This window comes from Tiliqua scincoides, chromosome 4 (assembly GCF_035046505.1).
Source record: "Tiliqua scincoides isolate rTilSci1 chromosome 4, rTilSci1.hap2, whole genome shotgun sequence".
In the NCBI taxonomy this organism is placed as follows: domain Eukaryota; kingdom Metazoa; phylum Chordata; class Lepidosauria; order Squamata; family Scincidae; genus Tiliqua; species Tiliqua scincoides.
The window spans coordinates 49,735,030-49,759,394 of NC_089824.1; the positions used below are offsets into that span (position 1 = coordinate 49,735,030).

At 40.7% G+C, this 24,365-nt stretch overlaps 1 protein-coding gene across 1 annotated transcript in view; it reads right to left on the reverse strand.

Annotated features, from left to right (window-relative positions):
- The window catches only part of ASXL3 (ASXL transcriptional regulator 3), a 131,975-nt gene that overhangs the window by 14,602 nt on the left and 93,008 nt on the right, over positions 1 to 24,365 (reverse strand). The window contains exons 6-8 of the mRNA XM_066625327.1: positions 12,351 to 12,468; positions 11,227 to 11,346; positions 8,150 to 8,313 (exon numbers count right to left, since the gene is read on the reverse strand). Of these exons, the coding sequence (XP_066481424.1) occupies positions 8,150 to 8,313; positions 11,227 to 11,346; positions 12,351 to 12,468 (402 nt within the window). The remainder of the gene's footprint in view (positions 1 to 8,149; positions 8,314 to 11,226; positions 11,347 to 12,350; positions 12,469 to 24,365) is intronic.

Below are 24,365 nucleotides of genomic sequence, written 5' to 3' on the forward strand. Positions count from 1 at the left end.
TCCCCAAGCCTCTGTACATGTAAAAAAAAAGGGGGGCGGGAAGGGCATTTCCAGTTTTCATTTTGAGACTGGAGGTGCCCTTTTTCACAATAATAGAGACTTAAGGAGCCCTGCGGAGTCCTCCCCAGACCCCCTGGACCACCCAGGACTCCAGCGCTGGCTGGAGGTAAGTTTAAAAAAAACAACTCTCCCATTCCGGGCAACAGCATGATCATAGGGATCGTGCTGCTGCAATCCCCCTGTCCCAGCAAATACTTACATGGTTCCCAACTCCTAAGGAGCTTCGATTTACTAGAGTTCACGGGGGAAGTTTAGTTGCTCCAGCTGTTGAGGTGTTTGCCAAAAAAATAATTCCTCAAATAACCTATGGGGCTGAGGTCTGGGGATATACAAAGTCCCCTATTTTGGAATTGGCCCAGAATTTTTTTATACGATCTCTTTTATCTGTTCCCCGTGCAACGCCAATTGTATATTTAAGAGCTGAGGTGGGATTGATTTCAGTTGAAGCTAGCTGTCATATTGCACTCATTAAGTATTGGTTAAAATTGAACTCCATGAATGACTCCCGCCTTCCAAAGAAATGTTTTTTAGAACAACTTCAAAATCCTGCACAAGAGTCTTGGGCAAATTCGGTTAGACCTATAATGGATGAATATGGACTCAATGTAGAGTCCCTTCCTATTCTTATTACTAATGAAATCAAGAAGTTGCTCAAAGAAAAAATTAGCCTTTATTCTAAGAGGATGGATTTATGTATTATTTCCCAAATGTCATCTGCATTTTGGTTTCATGTTTATAAAACATCTTTTGGTTTGGAAAATTATTTTATAAATTTAACTGCTGCTCCGATACGAAAAACATTTATGGCCCTTCGCTTTCAATGTATGCCATCGGCCTGGTTGGAGGGGAAATATAATAATACCCCCTTTTATCAAAGAGTTTGTTTATGTGGACTAGGGGTTATTGATGATATCTTTCACTATTTATTTAGTTGTCCCTTGTATGAACATTCTAGGAATCAATTTCTTGCTGGTATACTTAGATTATTGCATGATAGACCCTTGCCTGCTCAGCTATGCAGTTTGCTTGCGGGTACAGATGTTACTATCACCTATCAAGTAGCAAAGTTTGCCAAAGCCGCAAAAAAGATCCGTGCAAAACTCCATAAATCTTAAGGATGAGTGTTTTTATTGGTTATTGTTATATATTTTATTGTTGTTTTTCTTTTAATGTATTGCGACGACCGATGGTTTTAAGCAAATAAATTGAAACTCCTAAGGAGGTCTTTGGGAACCGCTGCAATAGATAATTGAACATGGATTCCCTATTTAAACAGAAAATATTAAACTTCTGTTGCATGTTTACATTTTATGGGGAGTATGAGTCAAAGGAAATTCAACTGTATTTCTAAAAACATTTAAAAATGAAAGAGCTGGAGTGTTGGAAACACCAACAGTAAGTAGTTTTTCAATTTGCAAGAGATATTATGCTACACACAGATTAAAAGCATACATATTATTAAGACATCAGGGAACAGCCTGTAAAATAATGCTAAGCAATTATCCTTTCTTGGCCTCACTGTTTGGTCAAATCTCCTGGGAGCCAATTTGTCAGGCGTGTGAGATGTGAGCTCCCCATGTCATAACAAAGCATGGCCACTACAAAGTTTGACCTTTAATCCAGGTACCTTCATCATATGCTTATGTAGCCAGAAAAGATCTGGAGGAATTCTACCACTCTTTGGCTGTTGTTATGTAAAATAAACAGCACATGTCATAGCCCTTCCCTGCCCAACCATCATTTCATTCTGGGAATTCAAACGAGTAATAAATGTTCGCAAATAAAAAGAAAAAAAATGTTCACAGATGCAGAACAAGCCCAGAACAAAAGAATGGATACATACTGCTGCATGTGATTCAGTAAGAACACTAAAAAATGTTGCATGCTATAATAGTTCTATACAAATAGTACAATTGAGCAAATTCATTCAAACAAAAGTTGTTCAGTGAGTAAAAAGTACAGACTATGTCACACCATAGGGGTGCAGCAATGACCAAACTGTTCCATAATTGCTCAATGCCAAGACATACTTCAAAACAATGTGTTGGACTGATTCAGAAACTAGCTTACAACTAGAATGAGGGCAGTGCAGGGTTGTTTTTGAATGGCACACGAATGAATCCTTAGCTCATTTTACGTATTGGATGGGAAATTTAAAAAATATTTTAAAAAGTCAAAGATAGACATCAACAACTATTTTTCCTTCCTGTATTTATTTGGAATAAATACCAAGTCAGACTGCAAAATTACAAACACATATCCTAAAAATTAGATGTGTTGTGTTTAATTTACAGTTTGTTCGGTAGAATGACCATACTGGTCACAACACACTGATGAGCCAAAATAAAAATACCCAAAGTGGTTGAAGAGAAAAACAAAGGGTGAAAGAGGATAACATACAATGGTATAGCAAAACAGTACAGTAGGAAAATTAAAATATGGAAACTGAAAAGTCAATTAAATGAATTTCATTTCAGGCAGGAGCAGCCTGAGTCCATCAGTTACCTGAATTGGGGCAAATATGCCATCTCTGCTGGTATGCATTCCCCCTTAAAAAACATAAAACACCATGCACTCTGCAGTCATGTTCCCCACCACTGCTGTCCTCTCTTCCCTCTATTTGGAACAGACAGGATGGGTAGAGCATGTTGGAAGCACTCCCAGCAAGCTCCATTCATCCAGTTTGATTCAACAGGACTGATGAAACAAGCAGGGGGAGGTTGAACCAGAGCTGAAGGCAAAAGCAGACATGGGAAGCCTCTACTGCCTTCTCCTCCTTACTCACCTGTATTTTTTTAAGGGCAGACAAGAAGGAGAAGGGGTTGAGCAATCACAGCAGAGTTGCCCTGCTGCTTCTTCTTGAATCTCTACCACTACTATTGCTCACAGCAGCAGTGCAGGAAGAAGAAGTAGACAACCACTGCCCTAAACCTTTTCTTGCTTGCTCCCAGCAACTGAGAAGGGGGTCAGAGAGCAAACTAAAGCCACTTGATAGGTCATCAGGCCAATGGGGGGGGGGGACGACAACAGGCAGATGCATGGTAAGGGGGCACCACCACCCCAATTCATTGCTTTAAATGGCTGCTAGTCAGATCCAGCTAGTCAGATCCAAATGGCAGTTGTGATTACATTACAGATATACAAATATAACTACTATATCGGTATGTTGCAAAGGACTAAGATGTACAACCAATTCAATACAATGAGATCTATATGAGCTAGATGATGTAACTAGCAGGGAAGTGTGGTGGGTGGTTGGCAGGTGAGGCACAGCCTCCATACGGGTGTCCTTTGGAAAGCACTGCAGCTGTGTGACGCACCCAAGCACCTGCAACCCACGTGCTACACATGTGGGTTGTGGGTGCTTGGGCGCCTCACATGGCAGCAACACTTTTCAAAGGACTCCCGTGGGGAGGCTCTGCCTCATCTGCCTGGTGACTAGGTGGCGTGTGGTGGGGTAACCTTGCTTGATTCAAGAACAGTAAATTTAAAGCAAGCTTTGAAAAGAGCAAAAACAGTCAACTTCTTAATTCTCAAGACCAATTCAAACACAGTGCATGCTGACATTAGACTCAAGGCACGTGTACTTGCTGAAATGGTAATCTGATTGCTGCAACACTTGCTCAGTTTGTGGCCTTTCAAGGAACAAAGCAAGTAAAAACATATCTACTAAATTAAAAGACAGCCTGAGGTAAATGAACATCCATGATCCATCTAGGCTAGTATTGTCTGCATTGACTGGCAGGTCTAAAGAAGAGTTGTTTCCTAAGTCTTAGTGTCTGAGATACTTTAAGTTGAAATACCCAGGGCTGAATCTGGGACACCCTGCACGACCCTGCACCCAAAGCATGTGCTTGGTAATTGAGCTACAATCCCTGTAAAAGCAATCCAATAATGATAGCCTCATCACACAACTAGTAGTAGTAGTTGGCAACCTTCAGTCGTGAAAGACTATGGTATCGCGCTCTGAACGGTGGTTCTGGAATAGCGTCTAGTGTGGCTGAAAAGGCCGATTCACAGATTTAGTGGAACTTCATATCCTTGTGGACAAAGAGTGTGTTGGAGCTTGGAGAATAAATAACATGATGTCTCTAAGAAAACCTGTAGGTGACCACAAATATAGGTGTGCCCCTGTATCTGAATCTACTAAATCTGTGGATATGGGATACACTAAGCTATTGGACATCACGAATAGAATTTGTGATAGCAAATTAGACATTCTAAAGCAGACTGCCTTATAAGGTAATAAGAATGTCACTTCCGGTTTTACGATGAAAGCGGAAGTAGCATTTTTTTCCACTGTAAGTGTTCTGAGACCTGCAAAGTGCAACTCCCCTCATCTCCAGAGGGGGTGTGCGGGAGAGGCACAGGGGGCCCCTGAACCCAATCTGTGGTTAACTGAAACTGCAGATATAGGATCCGTGGATACACACCCATATACCTTCCTACAAGAAACCAAAGAAGACTGGGTTATACAAAAGAATTCTTAAACATCAGAACAAAGTACAACAACTACAACAACAACAGTATTTATATACTGCTTTTCAACAAAAAGTTCACAAAGCGGTATTCAGAGAAAATCAATTATCTAATGGCTCCCTGTCCCAAAAGGGCTCACAATCTAAAAAGATGCAACACCAGCAGACAGCCACTAGAAAAGACACTGCTGGGGTGAGGTGGGCCAGTTACACTCCCCCTGCTAAATAAAAGAGAAGCACCCACTTGAAAAAGTGCCTCTTAACCAGTTAGCAGGGGTTCAGATCCACAAGTACAGCCATGTGGATCAGGCCAAAGAAATCAAAATCTTTTCAGCTCGCTACCTCTGGAAAGTTCCCAAACTGGGCATGAAATAGATGTCCTCCATGAATCTATCTAGATCTCTTTTAAAGCAATCTAAGCCAGTGGCTGTCAGACTTCTTAAGCATTGGGATGCGCCTTTAAAAAAAAGGTTTCATTTTACCAGCTGCTCAAGCCTCTGTGGCTATAATGGTGATTGGGCAGCAGTGCCCCCCCACCCAAGTAGCAGGTTGTTTAACCCTTGATGCACATAGCCTAATCTACCCTATCAGTTTCATGAACCACAAAAATTGGGTTGTGACCCACTGGTGGGCCACAGGACCACATCTGATAACCACTGATCTAAGTTACTGGCCATCACCCGGATTTGTGGTAGCAAATTCTACAGCCTAATTATGTACTATGTGAAGGAAGCACATTTCATTAAAGTAGTAGGAAGAGATCCATCTGTTCAGTGGTATAGCAGCTTACTATATGTAACACGCAGAGGAGGTTCTCCAGACAAAAATAAGAAAAGGATCCTTTGGGATATTCTGAATTGCAGCCAAGATTTTCAATACTTTTACAATATGCTGTAGTAACTGAATGATTTATAAAAAATATCAGTCATAAAAATCAACTTTCAATATTAGTGAGGCATAAAAGCACTTAAGAGGTTGTTGCTCCATTCTTTGTTTTTAATGGAAGGTCGATTGCTTTTTGAAGGAACGTCAGGCACACAAAATGTACCTTCGGTACTCGTATTGATTTGTAGTCATGTGGTAGTCTGAGTGCTTTTGGAAACCCCGTCACTTGTACGTTACACTAAGGCAGGGGTGCCTAAACCCCGGCCCTGGGGCCACTTGCAGCCCTCAAGGCCTCTCAATGCGGCTCTCAGGGAGCCCCCAGTCTCCAATGAGCCTCTGGTCCTCTGGAGATTTGCTGGAGCCCGCACTGGCCCGACGCAACTGCTCTCAGTGTGAGGGCGACTGTTTGACCTCTCACGTGAGCTGTGGGATGAGGGCTCCCTCTACTGATTGCTGTTTCATGTCTATGATGCAGTAGTGGCAGCAAAGGAAAGGCCAGCCTTGCTTTGTGCAAGGCCTTTTGTAGGCCTTGAGCTATTGCAAGACCTTCATTCATTCATATACATTCATCTTTAATATAGTCATTTATGTAAACTTATGTAAATTTATTCAAATTTTAAATGTAAATTAATTCTCCCCCCCCCCCCGGGCCCCCAACACAGTGTCAAAGAGACAATGTGGTCCTCCTGCCAAAAACTTTGGACACCCCTGCACTAAGGGGACTGACACTATGGGAGAAATGAAAGCAGGAACATTAGTTAAAAAGCTGACAAAAATTACACTTTGTGTTCTACATCCTATTCCCTTTCACAAGATAAGTCAAAGAGACTGCTGCACCTCCTGTGACTTCCCTAATGGAAATATCTCAAACTTGCCTGTGGCTTCTAAAATGGTGAGTCTTGCTATTTGGAGGCGAGGTCTGATACCTGGGAGATTCCTATTACCCATCTCCCCTTCGCTCACGTGGAATCAGGGTGAAGGAATCTGATCCTGGACTTAGAACTCCAGTTGATGTAGGACCAGGAATATAATAATGCCCCGAGTACAGTGGTTTTCAAACTGGGGTGTCGTGATGCCCCAGCCTGAGAGCCCTGGGCTCTTCTCCCTTAAGGGGCAGGGAGAGGGGGAAAGCAGAGACGTGATGCCCAGCAGGGGCATCGCAGGGGCGCGCTGCCACTCACTGCCACCTGCAGGAGCCTCCCAGGAGTTGGGGGAGACTGAGGCCAGCCTTGGCAGAGTTCCCCACACAGCACAGAGCCCTCCAGAAAGCGATGGCAACCACTTCTGGTTTCGCAATTGAGAAACCGGAAACGGTTGCGATAGCCTTCTGGAGGGCTCTGCGCTGTGTGGGGAGCTCTACTGAGGCTGGCGCAGGGCTCCCCAACCCCCAGGAGGCTCCTGCAAGCGGTGATGAGTTGCAGCGTGCCCCTGTGCCCCAATAGAGGTGCGATGCTGGGCATCGCGTCTCTGCCTTCCCCCCGTCCCCCTGCCTTCTAAGGAAAGATTGAGCGGCTCTAGTATTGTGGGCCGGGCTCTGTACTTCTCACTGAAATTTATGTTTTCAAATATTTGGAAGACAAAAGACAATGACTGATGGCTGGGAAAAGCTGGTCATGGAATTCTTATGCATTGCTAGGACACTGTGGCTATCTGTAGGAAACTTGCTGGAAAGGCTGGAAGGCTTGTAATGTTTACAGTTATTTAGGGAACTTATTGAGCTGTCATGGGAAGACTAGACACCAGTCTGAAACCCAGAAACTTACTTTGCCTCCAAAGTCACTCTTCTATTTCTCCTAATCAGTTCTGCCACTGTTTCACCTTTCACTGCTATAACATTTAAGGCCCATCACCACGTGAATGTGGCCAACTGCAGGGCCCATACTAGATCTCAGCTGTATACGTTCAACCCATGTGTGAACGTAAATGGACTAAGCAGAGGCTGTTAGTCAGTTGGATGGCTTTGGACAAGGCATACAGAAGCATAGAAAGAAATTGCATAAGCTTCAGCTCACTAAGCTTGGTCAGACAAACTCAAGGATCACAAAGCTTGGAAGCTACCTTGAGTTGTGCTTTATATGCTACTTCAGGGACTTCACAATTCACAGTTCCCTGACATCTTAAAAATTACCCCTACTGAATGTTTATACAGTTCTCATGGCTGTTAAATAATGTCCAGGACTTTGATGAACAGAAGAGAAACATTTCTGATTTTTGTGCCCTTGCTGGCCAGCATGAAGCACTTATTCTTTTGGAATAAGTGAATTTGGGCATGATAATTTAAACTTATAAAAATTCAATTCAGTTCCAGTCCTCTCTACGCAGTCTCTGATTGTGTGGTAACAACACATGTGAACAGTTCATTTTTGCCCATGGGGTGACAAGTGTTAAGCAATGCTGTGGGATGAACTAAAAAAAAAAAAGCAGCTCCTGAACAACTGCTACAACATCTAAAAGGCACCATGATGATATGGAGATTCCATTCTGTGCTGTCATGGTCCATAGCTCTCGTTACAACTTTTCTTCATGAATGGTCTAATCCTTTTTGGAAGCCACATATGCTATTGCCTATCACAACTTTCCTCTGAACATGAAGTACACAACCTAGTTATGTCTGTGACAAGAAGCACTTACTTGTGTCAGTGAATGGCGTATCAAGTTAGGCTGCAGAAAAGCATCAACAAGAGGATTTACTACAGCAGCGATTACTGTTTGTTTTTAAAACTTACCTGTCTATCTACTTCAGGAAGTAAAAGCAGGAGATACTGTTGAAAATGCTGAGGCAAGGAAAGAAATGTGTGTTTGTTTATTAAAGCCCTCAGGTTTGTGTTCACAAGAATAGATCCTGGAGTTTCTATGTCAATACCCTCAGCTTTGGTCCATTTCAAATGTCCTGGATTAAACAAATAAAACAAATTTAGCTTTTAGTACAAATTCAAGGGAAAACAATAGCAGTTCTTCTTCCCAAACTAATTTATATTTTATATAACACTATATACATCAATACATTGGACAAGAATGCAGAGCCTCTGAGAGGAATTTTATCAGGGGGTACAAAGTTTCTTTGGGCCCCTTTGCAAAGGTGGAGGGGTGAAACAGACTGGGGGAGGGTGGTGAATGGGTGAGCAGAATGGGGGCAGGGGGCAGACCTGGAGCCCAGGTCTACTGACCCATTTGGCACAGGCAAACCTATTTCTACACACTATCAGCTACTGAACAAATTGTGGTACAAACAAATAAAACTAAATGCCACTTTAAAGATCCCAGTTGTTTGGGTGTATTTCAAAGCAACAGCACATTGTAGATGGGCCTCTTTGGATTCTGGCCACTGTGCTATAAGCAAAGCATACCAATACCATATGGCAGTGTTTCTCAAACTGTGAGTAGGGACGCACTAGGTGGGTCACAAGTCAATTTCAGGTGGATCCCCATTCATTTCAATATTTTATTTTTAATATATTAGATGATGCAACACTGGTATGTGACTGCATTTGGGGAAATGTGACAGATCTGTACTTCATCTTGGCAGAAGTACACGTGTTGCCAAGGACATCACTATACTTGCTTGCCAATGCTCACTTATGTTATTCTTCCAGGTTTTCAAAGGAAAAGACACATATAGGTAAAATAGTCTTGCCCTAAAGTGTAACCAACATATATGGGGACATATATGGGGACACAGTAGTCATTAGAAGTAAGTCTTAAGCAACCTTTGCTGCTTGATTTCAGGAAAGTCTTAAGAATAGACAAAAGCCTTAACAAAGCAGGAAGGCTTCACAGGTGTTTCTATGTTGACATTAGCATAGGAGAAATGCATGTGGAGAGAGATAACGGTCATCTCTTAATGATGGTACAGAGACCTGTCAAAGAAGTCCCTAATTGGATTGATGAATGTGAGTAAGGTCACATTCTGGGTCAGTACTGGATAAAATGATATTAGAGAGTTTTTGAAAACTTTTGGAAATTGTGTAATTTTGGCTAAGTTTTGAGGTGAAACCTCACCTGTATGTAAATCAGAGCCAATCAATGGTTTTGCCCACTTATTGCCCACCTATTTTCTATCTTTTATGTAAATGGTATCTTATCTATATCCTGTTAGGAATTAGTCCCATTTATGATGTCAAATTTTCAGCGAATGGGAAGTCTAGATTTTCAGACAAAGGGCCAAGAGTCGTATAAGAGTTCTGGACACAGTCAAAACCGGGTCCATGCTTTGGACATGAGTCCCATGGACCAACTGTATACAATTCAAATAAAAGCCTATGAACCTTCATTCCTGTGTACTTGCACCAGCCCAGAGAGCACTTAGGATTGTGCTCTTATAGATTTTGTAAGTAATGTCTAACCAATTAAAACTTCACTCAAATCATTTCATCCATTTTGAAAAAGAGGCTCTGAGCTTTTCAGATATCATTTCCTGCTTATTAGCCAGCAGTAAGATTGCTACATTAGATACTGGCTGAAAACAAATCCACTACACACTGAACACAGTTCTACATGAGTTTCATTTGTCTTTTGCAAGGAGAAAATTTTTAGGTAGTTTTGATGGCAACTCAAATTTCTGGTTAAAATTAGTTCCCCATATAACTACCAGAACCAGAAGAAAAAAGTTAGAAAGATTTCATGCCATGGAGTGCCTCAACCACCAACAGAAAAAAGTATATTTCCAAATTTGTAGTTTAAAGTATCCCAGTTAAGTAAACAGTGAATTAGCCACTCTCCAAATATTGATTAGGAGCTATAAGGATCTTCATAGCAGAAAGTAAAGATCACATTTTGAATTGGAAAGAATATTTGGTACTTTAATTAAAGGTAATTAAGAATTTCTGACACCAAATTTATTTATCAAACAAAACATATGTTCTTTAGGAAACAGAGGGATGCCTTGGGTGTATAATTAAAAACCAACTTGTAAAAAACACTAACAAAAGAGGGAGGACATTTTTGTCACAAATAGGAAATTCAATTTCTGAGAGATAAACAAGTTATATAAGCTCATTTGTAACTTCTCTGAGATGACATTCCATTAAGACAAACAAGTCAAAGATCATTCAATGGACTACATTCAATGTAGTCAATACTCTGAAGGGTTTTTAAGGAACAGTTGTATAGTTATTTTTTAGAAGATTAGATTCTGAACTTTTTTTTGCAAACAAATGATGATAAGTGTGGCTGAAAACACCCCATTATTTGAGAGAGCAGAGAATCATTCACCACCACAGACCAGAAATGCTTTCCTTTCCAAATGGTTTATTAAGACATGTCACCTAATAGAAGTATTTGCATACAAATGACCCACAAGAAAACAATCCAATATAGTGTTTAGAAGTCTAACAACAAACACAGAACAATATACTAGTTTATAAATCAATGTTAAAAGCTCAGCTATCATGGTCTCAGCATGCTAAAAACAGAAAATCAATGTAAGGAAATGGATACAGTCGCCAAGAAAAATATACAATATTCCATTCAGAAATAAGGAAAAACGTAACAGGAGAAAAGAATAGTTCCCTATTCGAAGATGAAGCAAGAAACAGCTGGCTGCAAAATGGCCAATTTAAGACAGCTTGGGTCTGTCAGATTGAAAAGGTCAACTGCAGAAAAGCATGCTGGGGGAAAGGTCCCAATAAGAGGGCACTCCTGCAGAGTACAGAGGGATGAAGGAACAGCTAAGAAAGCCACTCATGCACTGAAAATACCCAAAACATCAGGGACACAATATAGAACTTCCTCTAGTAAGTTTACAGTGTATATATATATATTTTCCATGACCTAAAATGACCAATAAAACATTTTAGAGACTTACCTAAACCTGATTTTTTTAATCTCTTTAAGTGCTGGCTCATTTGTTTCCCAGTTGGAGATTTTTGTCCATGTTTCATTTCTTTATCAGAACTGTCTGCTTCACCATTTTTAGATTCAGATCCTTCAAAATACACACATACACAAGATTACAGTGAAAACACACTTCACCACTTGAGAAAACACAAACACAAACAAAGCTAGTACAGTATTTAAATAAATGTGAATGACATCTTCATCTGCTGCTCTATTTAAAGGCAGGTAATGTTTTCTGTTTGACAATTTGATTCCCTGTCAGTAGAAGCGATGAAGCAAAAGCTCATAAATCCATTAAGAGGAGAAAACAAGTTTCTTGAATGTAGCAGTCAATAAAGATTTTTTCTAATCCATTATAAATAAGCTTCTTTGATAGCTGAGGGACATCTTAAAAATAATCATGCTGCCATTAAAGAGGGACAAAGAAATAAAAGAAGAAGGGAAAATCCTCCCTTAGTAAAGTTAATTTTCTCCCACCCCAGAGGAGGGGGGAAAAACAATTTAAAATAAAAAGTCACACAGATCTCTGTAGACTCCGTTCACAATGAGGCATGTAACAGCCAAAACTAAAGGTCAGGGTTTCATTGTGGTGATTAGGATGGTGCCAGAACACAAAATCCTATAAAAGGACAACTGGTATTGCAAGACAGAACTAAGAGAGCAATTCTTACTCTCAGAAGAGCTGTGGTAGTTATTTATTTTGCCCCCTGACAGCACTGAATACCAGAATGTAGTTCTCCTATTACGAAACAGATTCCCAAAATACTGCTGTGCATTCATGAACAACACTTCTTGTAATGGTGTTTTTTTTACTTTTAAATACATTGTTCTATTTTAAAAAAAGAAAAATATTTTTTAAAAACCATCTACACCTCCCGCCCCCCACAGCTTCTCTTCTTAATACCATGGGAGTAGATTTGCCTTTCTCTGAATTAATAAAACTGGTCTAAGAAAAAAAAGGGAAGCCAAAATCCACTCTATGGGAATAGTCTTATTTTAACTTATCCTAAATTTTGTACACAATAGCCATTACCCACAGGGAGGGCTCTTTGACTACAAACTAGTGCCACAGACATTCCTTTAGCTATTTACCTGAAGGTGAATCCGACTGCTCATCAGACACCTTTAATGGTGTCAAAACAACACGAGGAACAGTCTTGTTTACCATCATTGAGACTCCATTTCTTCTTTTCTGCTGCTGTCTCAAAGCCTACAAAAGAACAAACAAAAGAGAAGAACATAACACAAAACGCTGCTTACAAGTGAATTACACAGAACATTCACCTATCATTCAACTGAACCTCTTAAGATAACAGTATTTATCTAGCTGCAAGTTTGCCAGGCTTCATATTAGCTCCTTCTGTGCCATTTCTTTAAACATTATATATGGAAAACAGGCTGTTGGCTTTAAAAGAAGATGAACCTTTAAATCGTTTTCCAGAACAATTTTGACAACAAAGAAGCATACATAGCTGTTTGCTATACCTTAGCAGCAGAAACATGAGAACCCATGGAATGTGACACTAATACATCCAAGTAAAATACATGTAAAATAAATGTTTCAGACCCAGACTAAAAATGTGTGTCTGTACATCTCTTGCAGGTGCATCTTCTCCCGTATACTGCTCAGTCAATCAAGTTAACACAGTGTCATCAGTATGTACAGCATGTAAGGGCTACAGTATTGATGCACTCACTCAGCCGTGAGTAGCGCTGCACAAAATCACTGCACATGGCAGGAATCATTTATTTCTGCGAAGGGAATCGGTCCTAATCTTGGAAAACCTTGCAGCACTTGGCTTCTGTCTGCTTGACTTTGGGCATTAACCTTCAGAACACGAACATGATGGTGTTCTGGCAAATCTGGGGGAAAATGATACAAGAATAAATATCTACAAATGGAGGGGGGGGCTTGTGTGTTTTATAACTGGATCAGCTACGGGAATGACAATGCAATACAAAATACGAACAGGAACTGAATAGCTGCCAGGATATTTTATACAGTAAACAAGTCCAGACTGGAAGGTCAGGAAACATATTCATGCAAAAATTTGCCTGTTAAAGAATTTACAAGCATAGATTTGCAGGCAAGTCACAACAAATCAGCTTGCTGCTGATTATCTGGTACCTGCTTGTAATCTTCATCTTACACTCTCATCTTTGATTTGTGTGTGCGACTGTTTTTTTCAAAATCATATTCCACCAACAGAGATCATGACTACTATGAATTAGTATCCTTTGTTTCCTTATGAACACTAATGACTAATGACTTCTGAGGTTAATTTTGTAATTGCAATACAGCTGTAGCCTATTTAAGATTACAATGCTTTGCATACAACACTTTCAAAGCCAAAAGAATTGAACACAATTCCTTTGAATAATATAGGTTCTACATAGACATGGCCACAATAAGACACTTCATGGATATTTTAACACAGAGTTTGTCAGAGGTGCATGGGCAATATACAAGAAACAGATTTTTTTTAATGGCTATAAACAGATTTAAGGATGTTTGTTAACCAACTTACATACAGTATATGTGCATACTGCTAAAAATACTCAATACAAATGCCTTTTTAATTATATATTGAAAGGGCACTATTTTTCTTTAACACAATGTAACTTCAAAATTCAGCAAACAAAAGCTATTAATTACTGGAAGGATGTGAACCACATTAGATTCCTCTTATAGGAACATGCCATACTCACAATGGCTTCAAATGTGAATGCTCAAATCCCATCAGTATTGTGGAAGAACCAAATTTAAAAGACATATTGACACTGATTTCAGCTGAGTCCTGTCAGCTTCACTTGCCTGTGGTTATTATTGCTAGCAGGAAAAGCTATGGTTTATAGCATTCTACCCTGAAATGCAAAATACCTGCTGGCTCTGGATACAAACTAAAGAAAAAGCATTCTTTAAGTATCTGGGAAAGGAACGGGGGAACAGGGACATAACAACTTGCCCCTCAACGTCAGCCCCACTGGTTAATCAGGGAGCCATTTTTTTTATTTGATTAAGCGACTGATTAACTCAATTAAAGTATGTGGTCCTGACAAAAACTGATACACAGTATTTAGAAATTAAACATGAGGCAGATTGGCTCCTTATGAGATAATACAGGGTAAAAAAAAAAAAACTATTGACACTAACACCTCACCTGTTTTACAGGTATCATCCAAAGAATTCCTCACATTACTTTAGCCTATGTAAATTTACAGACGACCCATCAAGTGGTATTCAAGCTGGGTGCTCACTTTTAAAACAATATTTATGTATAATCAGGTCACAGAAATGAATTTTGCTGGATAAGAAGCCATAAACCAGCCATTGCATATCTTATAAACCTCACGTGTTATCAGGATAGTGCTCTTCTTGATGGATCTGATGTGATGGAGGCCTAACTACCCAGATAGTGTTCTAAACAGTGCGGGGGAAGAGTCAGTGGTATTGATATACATAGATACCAATAACACTAGGAAACGAAGGCGGGACAAAGAAGTCATGAGAAGTCATGCAGTAAGAGGAAAGGTCCTACTGTTGATGTTTAACTAATAAGACCCAAAGCACAGAGGGGAAGAACAGAATGGTGGAAAACCATTAGCGGAATAACTCAAGAATCTGTCAGGGTAACAGTGCTATTTAGTTATAAAACAGCTCCTTCGCCCACTATCAGTAACAGATTATGCACAAAAATAATGCCAGTTCTGATACACATCCCTACCACCAAATTCATGAAACAAACAATACATTATCCAGTTGTAAAGACCAGATAACAAGAACAGTTGTAGTGACTGTTGGTGTTTGGAAATGCTACAATGTGAAGTAATAAAGTATTATGCTTGCAAAATACACCATCTGAACATTTGCATCTGCAGGCAGGGCAATGCTTCTGTTTTATTTGATACTCACTAGTATCCACTTGACATCACATACGGATAGCAATAAAATATATACAGTTCCATTTGACACAAACAATACCACAAAAATCAGTCAAATTTCCATCAACTCACAGCACAATCCTATGTCTGTCTACTTAGAATTAAACCCCATTATTTCAATGGAACTTAGTCCCAGATAAGTGTGTATAGGATTACAGACTTAATCATTATTAATCAAACAGTGATCTGCACTTGTCATGTATGATTTGGAAAGTTAACGTCTATAAATAACTTCATAGACTCTACACGCGGAAAGCCTAACCTTGAAAATTTTAAGCAGTATGGATCAGAAAAGAATCTAGAATTTCCAACAGAATACCTACATCACAAAAAAGCAAAACAATATCTTCCTCATATAACCTCAACTAAAACAAATACCTGTTTCACCATCAATTCATCCCTTATGTCCAAGGGACTCAGCTAACATTAATTCAAGCCTGAAAATGAATTAAATTCCCATTCATCCCTTAAAACGTCCTACAACATATTTCCTGTAGCAAAGAATCAAAGTACTAAGCATAAAAGCTGTGTGAGTCTGAAAGGCTACAAGCATTTTATTTAACACAGTAATAAAACATGCTGACCTACAAAATTACTAGAGCACTGCATCCTTAAATACATTTCATAAAATTCTCTTCCCTACAGAAAGATCATATCCCAAGTAAATAAGATGAGTTTGTTTAACCTGGATGAGATTTGAAGGCCATTGGCTGATACTTTACAGCAATGAAATGTCTGGGAGTTGTAGCATTATCCAGATATGCTAATTCAAGGGAAAGGTTCCAAATGCTATTTCTACCCATAAACCTGCTCTACAGTCTTTTACAACTGCTTTACCACATGACTTCACCCTCATTTTCCTTCCTCAGCCTCTCCTGCTTGGGCTCACAAAAAGGGGTCCCAGCCTATGCTATGATTCCTTCCCACACTAGTATTTTCCCTCCAAGAAAATAAAGGCAACACTGTATGGGATAGGGCAACACTCCCCTACAATCACTAATCCAGGAAATGGCTCAGTATAGCCTTCATTATGATGTGCCAGTCTACCATCTGAATGGAGCTTGTTAGAAGGTAATATGCCCCTCCTCCCCCGATAGCTTGAAATGGTACCGTCTAAAATTCAACCGTCTCAATCTTCAATTTCACTCTCTGTATTATACAGAATGGTTCTAAGTTTGGATGCACAGGCTGATGTATTTCCAGTGTCTCTCAACAAGCAGTCCAAAATTTTAGTAATATTACTCATTTCCACTGAACTACAAATTTTTATTAACTACAAATACATGTTCCGAAGACACGCAGTACTACAATTGTAAAGGAATTACATAACCATTTTATGTGTATTTTCTTTAAGCTTTCTTTCAGAAAAAGACATAATTCACAGCTACAAATTCCTCTTATCTTAATAAAAAATCATTTGTTGGTTGCTTTCCAACAGCACAAAGAAAATGCATGCATAAGCTTGGATGTGTGGCTTAAATCATCATGCCAACTTTCACATCAATGAGAACAAGAAAGGCAAAATATATCAACTTCAGCTGAGTTTTTTCTTTTTCTTTCCAGTTTTAAAAAGGACAGGCGTTCTCTCATGAAAAAATGATTTTAGTATTAAGCTGTTAATGTGGTCAATTGAAAAATGTCCTGTGGGGAAATATTATCTCTCTTCTACCACAGCACAAAAGCAAACAAGCTAACTAGGAAGCAGATTGCACCCTGCTGCTTTTAATGGCACCGCTGTTTGTTATTTCAACAGTAAAGCAAGTTTAGAATCAAAACAACATTTTTCTGAAACCAACGTTGCTAAGTAAGTGGTGCAGAACACCAGAGAACTACCATCTAGTTTCTCTAGTTAACACATATGTTGAATGATCAATCAGTAAATAGGTTAGATAGCACGTTTTCTGGTGAAGAGGAAAGAGTGAACAGCATTTGTACTAGACATCTGGCAAATGTGGCACTTTTGTACCAGTCCACATATATCAAGTCAAGGTACAATAAGCACATGGACTCAGGTAAGAGTCCATCACATCAAACCATGATCTGCATTAACTATAATTTACAACCAAAACCACAGTTTAAGCCTCCAGATGTACAGGCTAATCATGGTTTAGAGCAGCTTGTCTACTTCCATTTTCTATCTGTTCTTCAGTTGTTTCTACACACAGTGACTTTCAGAAGCAAAGCAACAGTCATCCAACCATTTGCCAACTGAAGTATCACTAAATCAGCAGTTCCCAAACTTTTTTGACAAGCAGCTCCCTTGACCTACTGGGCCGTTGGCCAAGGCTCTCCATTAGGACTACAATCCTATACATTGTATAGGGTAGTGTGTTTTTTTGCAAAGAGCCACGGCTCAAAGTTTGGGAACCACTGCGCTAGACCATAGTTAACACAAACCAGAGTTTGCAACACCACTTATTTATTTGAAAAATTTATATCTCACCTTTCCCATGATGAAGCAAATGCCCAAGGCAAAGCTACATAATAAAATGTATAATGTATAAAAAGATAACCAAAATCAATTAAAACAGAACAAAAAAGAAAACCCAAAAAAGAGACATGCACCAAAAAGGCATAAGGAAGAGGTAACAATTTGGTCCAGAAGGAAGCAGTCAAGCACTTCACTGTTACAGAGGCGCTAAGGGAAAAAACTCACTGATCAATCAAATGCCCTATGACAGTGGTTCTCACACATTTAGCACAGGGACCCACTTTTTAGAATGAAAATCTGTCAGAACCCACCTGAAGTGATGTCATGACCGGAAGCGATATCATCAAGCAGGAAAAAATTTTAACAATCCTAGGCTGCAATCCTACCCACACTTACCCAGGAGTAAGTCCCATTTACTATCATTGTTAAAAGACTATACATAGTAGCTTGTTAAAAGTACAGGTCTGTAACATTTCCCCAAAAGCAGTCACACACCATGGTAGCATTGTCTAATATATTAAAACTAAAATACTGAAATGAATGGGGACTCACCTGAAATTGGGTCACAACGCACCTACCTGGTCCAAACCAGTTTGAGAAACACTGCTCTACGAAACAGGCATGTTTTGAGCCCTTGACGAAAAGCTATGAGGGAGGAGGTAGTTCTTAATTCCTTCAGAAGAGAATTCCATAATTGTGGTACCACTGCAAAGAAGGCTTGCCCCCACGCTGTTGTCCCTCTAATTTGAAATTTTAGACCAGTTTGGACAATACCACCCAAGTGGCAACTTATCCTATGCTACATGTAGGAGCGTATAGCGTGTAGGAGAGTGCTACACGCTCCTACACACTGTTCCCATCCCTGCCTGATCCCATGGTGTTTAAATACCTGAACCAATACTGAACTAATAAACCATGTGCTTAGTGTGCTAACCTTTAAAAATAAAAAGGTTTAAAAAGTGGTTACATAACATAAGAAGGGATTTAAAGGAGGCAAGTGAGGAAGCATCATGCAGGTATTCTGAGAAAATTTCAAGAACAAGGGGCAGCGAAGGCTATATGAAAGAGTCATTTGAGGGAGCTAGAGGAGTTATGTTGTGGGATATGAAATCCTAGAGGTAGGGTGACATGGCCATTTTTGAAACTGAACACAATACATGTAACACACCTTTATAATATCAGCATTGCATAAGGAATTCTGCAACATTAGAAAGTTATAGCTGGGGGGGGGGTTTGAAGGTTAGCCCAGCTTTGACTGGGTACGTTAGCTGCGGCCATACCTGAGCCAGTCAGATCTGCCATAGAGGTGTGTACCTTGGTGACATCTTGGTTACATTACTGAAATATGATCTATATGGGGCTCCCCTTGAAGACTAGCTCAAGTGGTCACCGAGACTTGGCAGTTTGACTATCAAACTGCCAATTTGTTTCATAGCTGCCAATTCATTTACAGGCACAATTTAAGGGGCTGGGACTGAGATACCTGAAGAACCATCTGCTTCCATACAGCCCACCCCCTAAGGTCATATGAGATGGCCCTTTTGCAAGTGCTTCCTCTGATGGAGGTTGGGGGGCAGTTGCAAAAAGTAGAGTCTTCTCTGTTGTAGCACCACTGTTATGAAACTCTCTTCCTCGACATTTGATTTGAGAGCTGCCTCCTTTCCTAAAGATGTTTCAGTGGGAATTGAAAAGTTTTTATTTCGGATATATTTTTCAATGTAGTGAGGATGGTTAATAAGATGGACCGTGGTTATGTCTGCTCTTTAATGAGTCCCACTTTCATTATTAACCTTCTATAGCTGTTTTTATCTTGCACTTACCCTTATTTAATATACATTTTTATGCTGCTCTTTGCTAATTGAAGATTTTATGTTAATACTCTGAATTTTTTAACACCTTACTGCTTTATATGTTTGTGTGAGTTTTGTGCAGGATCTGCATTGAGTTGTTTGTATTGATTTTATTATTCCATTATGTTATTTTTTATATTGGTAATTTATAATATTTTGTATTTATGGTGTGATGCCATTTATTTGTAAGCTGCCTTGGGTGTCTCCTGAAGGGAAAGGCAAGATAAAAATCAATTAAATAAATAAATGAAGATCTTAACAAATACATATGTCTCTAAAGATGGGCCTCCTTGCATGCCTTTTCCTTCTGGACCTTTAGCAAGGATAGAGTGCCAGGAAATATGTTCAATGAATCACTAGTATTTGCCATCCACCTCTTGGCTTATTGAGGTACAGTAAGAAAATAATACTTGGAAAATTTCCTATCTTGTTGCAATTGTAAAGCTTTCAAGGAAAGCACTCAGCAGCTGATCTTGAGAAGGCAGTTCTTAAATCACTATGATTGCTCTAACATTTCATTCTCTTCCCTTGATTAAACACTATAATGAGAGGTTCTTTAAGGATATACACTGATGGGTTCCTCAGTTTAGAAAATTCTATTCATTTTATTCCCAAAACAGTTTCAAGACTATGGGAAGACAGCAATCAATTTTAACATTGAGTGTTTATTTTTACATATTGTAGGAGCCCATTCCATGCCTGTATTCTGCTGGCCCCATCACCTAATGTCAGAACCAACAGCTCTGGTCTACCACATGTCCAGACACTAAAGGCCCAATCCTATCCAACTTTCCAGTGCTAGTGCAGCCCCAAAGCAAGGGAACAAATGTTCCCTTACCTTGTGAAGGGGCCTCCCTTACTATTCTCCCATCACAAGATGCAGCACACACACACACACACACACACACACACACACACACACACAGACACAGACACCCCCAATCCAGTGCTCTTCCTTCCAGTGTTGATGTCATATATCCTGGCACAATTCTGTCAATTAGGTAGGATGAGAGACCAGCTCAAAGCCACTCACTGAAGTCTAAGCCCAAGACTTTATCAGTAATTTGGGAACGGATCTACCATTAAAGAGGTGGTGAAATTCTTGGTTTTCCTTTATTTTTCACATTTTTTGAAACTTTTCAGCACCTCAAAGGCTTCTTTGATGCTTTAGTTTCCTGAAGAGATTACTGTCATAACAAGACAGTAGTCATGTTTCCCACTTGCGATTGTGTTCTGCAACTGACCAGTAAATGAAAGACATAGTTTGAAACTAGTTCACTATACTGTGACATTCATCTGTCTTCAAGGACCAGGACATTCAGGGGCTCAGAAGACCCATCAGTATCCAATCCACAGATGACACACAGGTTAATAAAGATTATAAAAATGAGGATCGCATACCCCCTCTGCACATTTGTCAAGGTCCAATGTTGGCAGCATTTGAGGCTTCGCAGGGACTCACCTGCCCCCCTTACTAAGAGAAGGTGCAAGGACCTGGAATAGTGTGAATAGGTGGGATAGGGAAAGGACATAGGAAGTCACGTCAGGTTTTGTCACTTGCGTTTTAATATGCTTGTTAATCTTTGCCGCCTCCCCTGCCCCAGTTTTTCTCCTCCTACCAATGCCTTGCTTTTTATCCTTGTATTTTCCATACATTGCTTTGATATTCTATAGCAGCAGTGTCAGGATATTTTGGCGCAACCAGGAGAAATTTGCTGCCTGAGCATGGCAAGGCCTGCATCTGGATGTAAGCCCAAGGCTAAAGTAAGGCAAAAGGAAAGCGTACCATGTAAACCTGGACTGACCAATGGTGACTGTACAAATATGCTGAGTCACAGTGACTTTGCAGCCCCAATGCAAGTCCATGGGAGAAGGGCTGGTGCATCTGTTATCTGGTGTGCTCCCTGGGGCATTTGGTGGGCCGCTGTGAGATACAGGAAGCTGGACTAGATGGGCCTATGGCCTGATCCAGTGGGGCTGTTCTTATGTTCTTATGCATCCTGGGAGGATGATGTAACCAAGTCATAAGAAGATGAGATAATGGGGTTGAGGTCATACCTTACCCAATTGGTCAGGGGAGGTATAAAAGGGAAGCTGCTAGAGCCTACCTTTGTGGGTTGTTGGAAGGAGTTTGGAACAGTGTAAATCTGTGTTGGTGTATCTGAAGAACTGTGTTTGCTGTTTCGCTGCTGGTGACACTGGTTGCTTGTATCATATGTAAATATGGCTTGCTGGTGGACATCTGCCTGGCTCATGTTTCCATTCGTTCTCTTCGCTATCTTGGATTGCTTCGGGTGCCAGCTGTTCACTGCACTACATCCTCTGTGGGCTTTGCACACCACACCCACTCCCAAACTGGTGGGTTGCAACCCACAAGGGGAACTGGAAGCTTGGCAATTCCCCTTAAAGTGAGTGGCCCTGCTCCAATGGCAGGAACAGTGCTACAGCGATTGTTGTGCTGCTGCCACCAAGGGGCTTTTTTACTTACTTGGGGGGCAGCATGGGCCTCCTGTAGGGTCTTAGAGGTTTACAGCTCCTTCCGATTTCCTTCACAGCTGCTGTAAAATGCCCTTATCTCTGAGCTAATGCTACTTCTAGTTTCTAGGAAAAACCGGAAGTAGTTTTAGATAGGAGATAAAGGCTTTTTACTACAGCTGCAGAAGAGATCAGAGGGGGCTGAGAACCTCCAGGACCCTGCAAGAGACCAGTGCTGCCCTTCAGGTAAGTCAAAAATCCCCTTGGCAGTGGCAGCGCAATAATAACTGCGGCGCCATCACTGATCCCCTCTCCTTCGCTCTCCCTGCCCATGCAAACACTTACCTGGTTCCCAACAACCCTGTAGGAGTTTGGGAACAACTGTTCTATAGCTTTTTAAAGTATTTTTAGTATGTCACCTGCCTAGCGTGAGTTCATTTGAAAAAGACTGGGTTGCCATTATTCATAGATCCATTCATCTTCTGCTACTATTTGCTTTTAAAGAACTCCTTCACAAGATATGGGGCTCCCAGTTATCCTGGGAGGGAAGTTTTCTGAATGAAGTTTCCTTTTTCCTGGGCTTTCCAGTTTTGGGCTTTCCAGCTCAGGGATTACCTTTTCCCCAGTTTTTCAGTTAAAATGACGAAACAGAGAGCAGGGAGGTGGGTGCCAGACATTAACTGTTTCGTACTATACCCATCTTTCTTTTGTCTACTCGTATAAGGTCCATTAAGTTTAAATTATTTGGGACGCAATCCCACCCTTCAATTGGGCCGATGCAAGTCCCTTGTGCCGGCCCAAGAGGGTCACAAATGTGCCGTAAACAGTGGCATCACGAGGGTTTGCGTCACATGGTATGGGTGGCCAGCATGTCACCCCCATGATGGACCTCCTCCCATGCAGTGGGCGAGGCAACACCCTGGGCAGCTGGCATGGTAATGCATGATCAATCACCCTGCCTCTGCTGGTTTTTCTAGCTATAACTTTTGATAGAATAGAGATATTTCGATGTGGTTAGTTTTATTGCATTCTGCATGAAATTACACATCAAATGATATATAACATGATGGTATTATTCCCACTCTGTTCAGTGATAGTGCTTGTTCCTAGCAAGGGAAAGGACAGCAGCATCCTGAACACATCTATTCAGAAGTAAGTCCCACAGAGTTTACTGAGCTTTACTCCCAGGTAAGTAAGTGTGTCTAGGATAGCAGCCTCGGACATAAAGACTGCCACCCTATGCTACACACTCATCTGCTGGGAGTCATTCTACAGAATGGGGCTGACTTCTGAGGAGGCTTGCAGGGCACTGCATGGCTGTGTTCCTGAGCTCTCAACCCCTACCCAAGTGACCCCCAGTGTCTGGAGGGAGAGGCTCCCACTGGAAGGCTTGGGGGGAGACACACAAACCCCTTCCTGGGCTAGCAGCATGCCCTGCAATACTGCCTTTGGCTGCAATCCTATTCGCACTTACCTGAGAGTAAGCCCCATTGCCTATAATGGGACTTACAGCATATACTCACATATAGGTCAAAAAATTATGCCTTAAAAAAGCCTGGGTCGAATTATACCTGGATCAATGCAGTGGATGGTGCAGGATCCTCTGGGAGCTTCTGGGAAGCTTATGGAAGCTCAGCAGCTGTCTGGTGAAGTGGGGGAGGGGGGCCTGGAAATGGGCTGAGAAGCAGGAAGCAGGTGGAGAAAAAGGAGAATTTTTACCAGCAATTATGGTATTCAGAGGCAGCTATTTTAGCCTCTTCTCCAGACAGGAAGAGAAGTGAAGGTGCTTCTGGGAGTTGTAGTCTGTATGGACAGCTGCTATGGAATGCAACACATATTCCCACAAAGCCTCCCCACAATTCCCAGAAGCCCCTTTGTCTCCCTTCCAGTTTGAAGAAGGGAAATGCCTCCTTTTCTTTTTTTTTGCTGCTGCCTCAGAACATTCCTAGCAAGTCATTTGCAAAGAATTTCAAACCCCCCCCCCCCCCGCAGTTTAGGGTTCTGGTTTTTAAGACCCCAGGATGTGATCCTCATTTCCCTCTGAAACAAAGTCCCATGGTACAATGCACCATTGCTTAAGAATAACACCATGGAAAGCACTGGGTCTGCTTCTGAGTAAAGAGGGTTGCAACTGTGCGCAGCTCAGTCCTTGTTGCTTGTCTCCCTGCTGTGAACTGAACTGCACACTCCCAATTATATGTTTTATGTTGCATGCTATATTAGAGCCTCTGGCTTCACACACCAGGTACCTTAAAGAAGGATTTGATTGATGGTTCCACTGGTATGTTGTTTACAGGCACTTATTCTGACAGTGTTTACACAAAAGTTGTGAAGACCAGAATTTTACAAGTTAATGAACAAAAATGCATCTTATGATCTTTTATTGTATTTTTAATAAATTAGAAACTG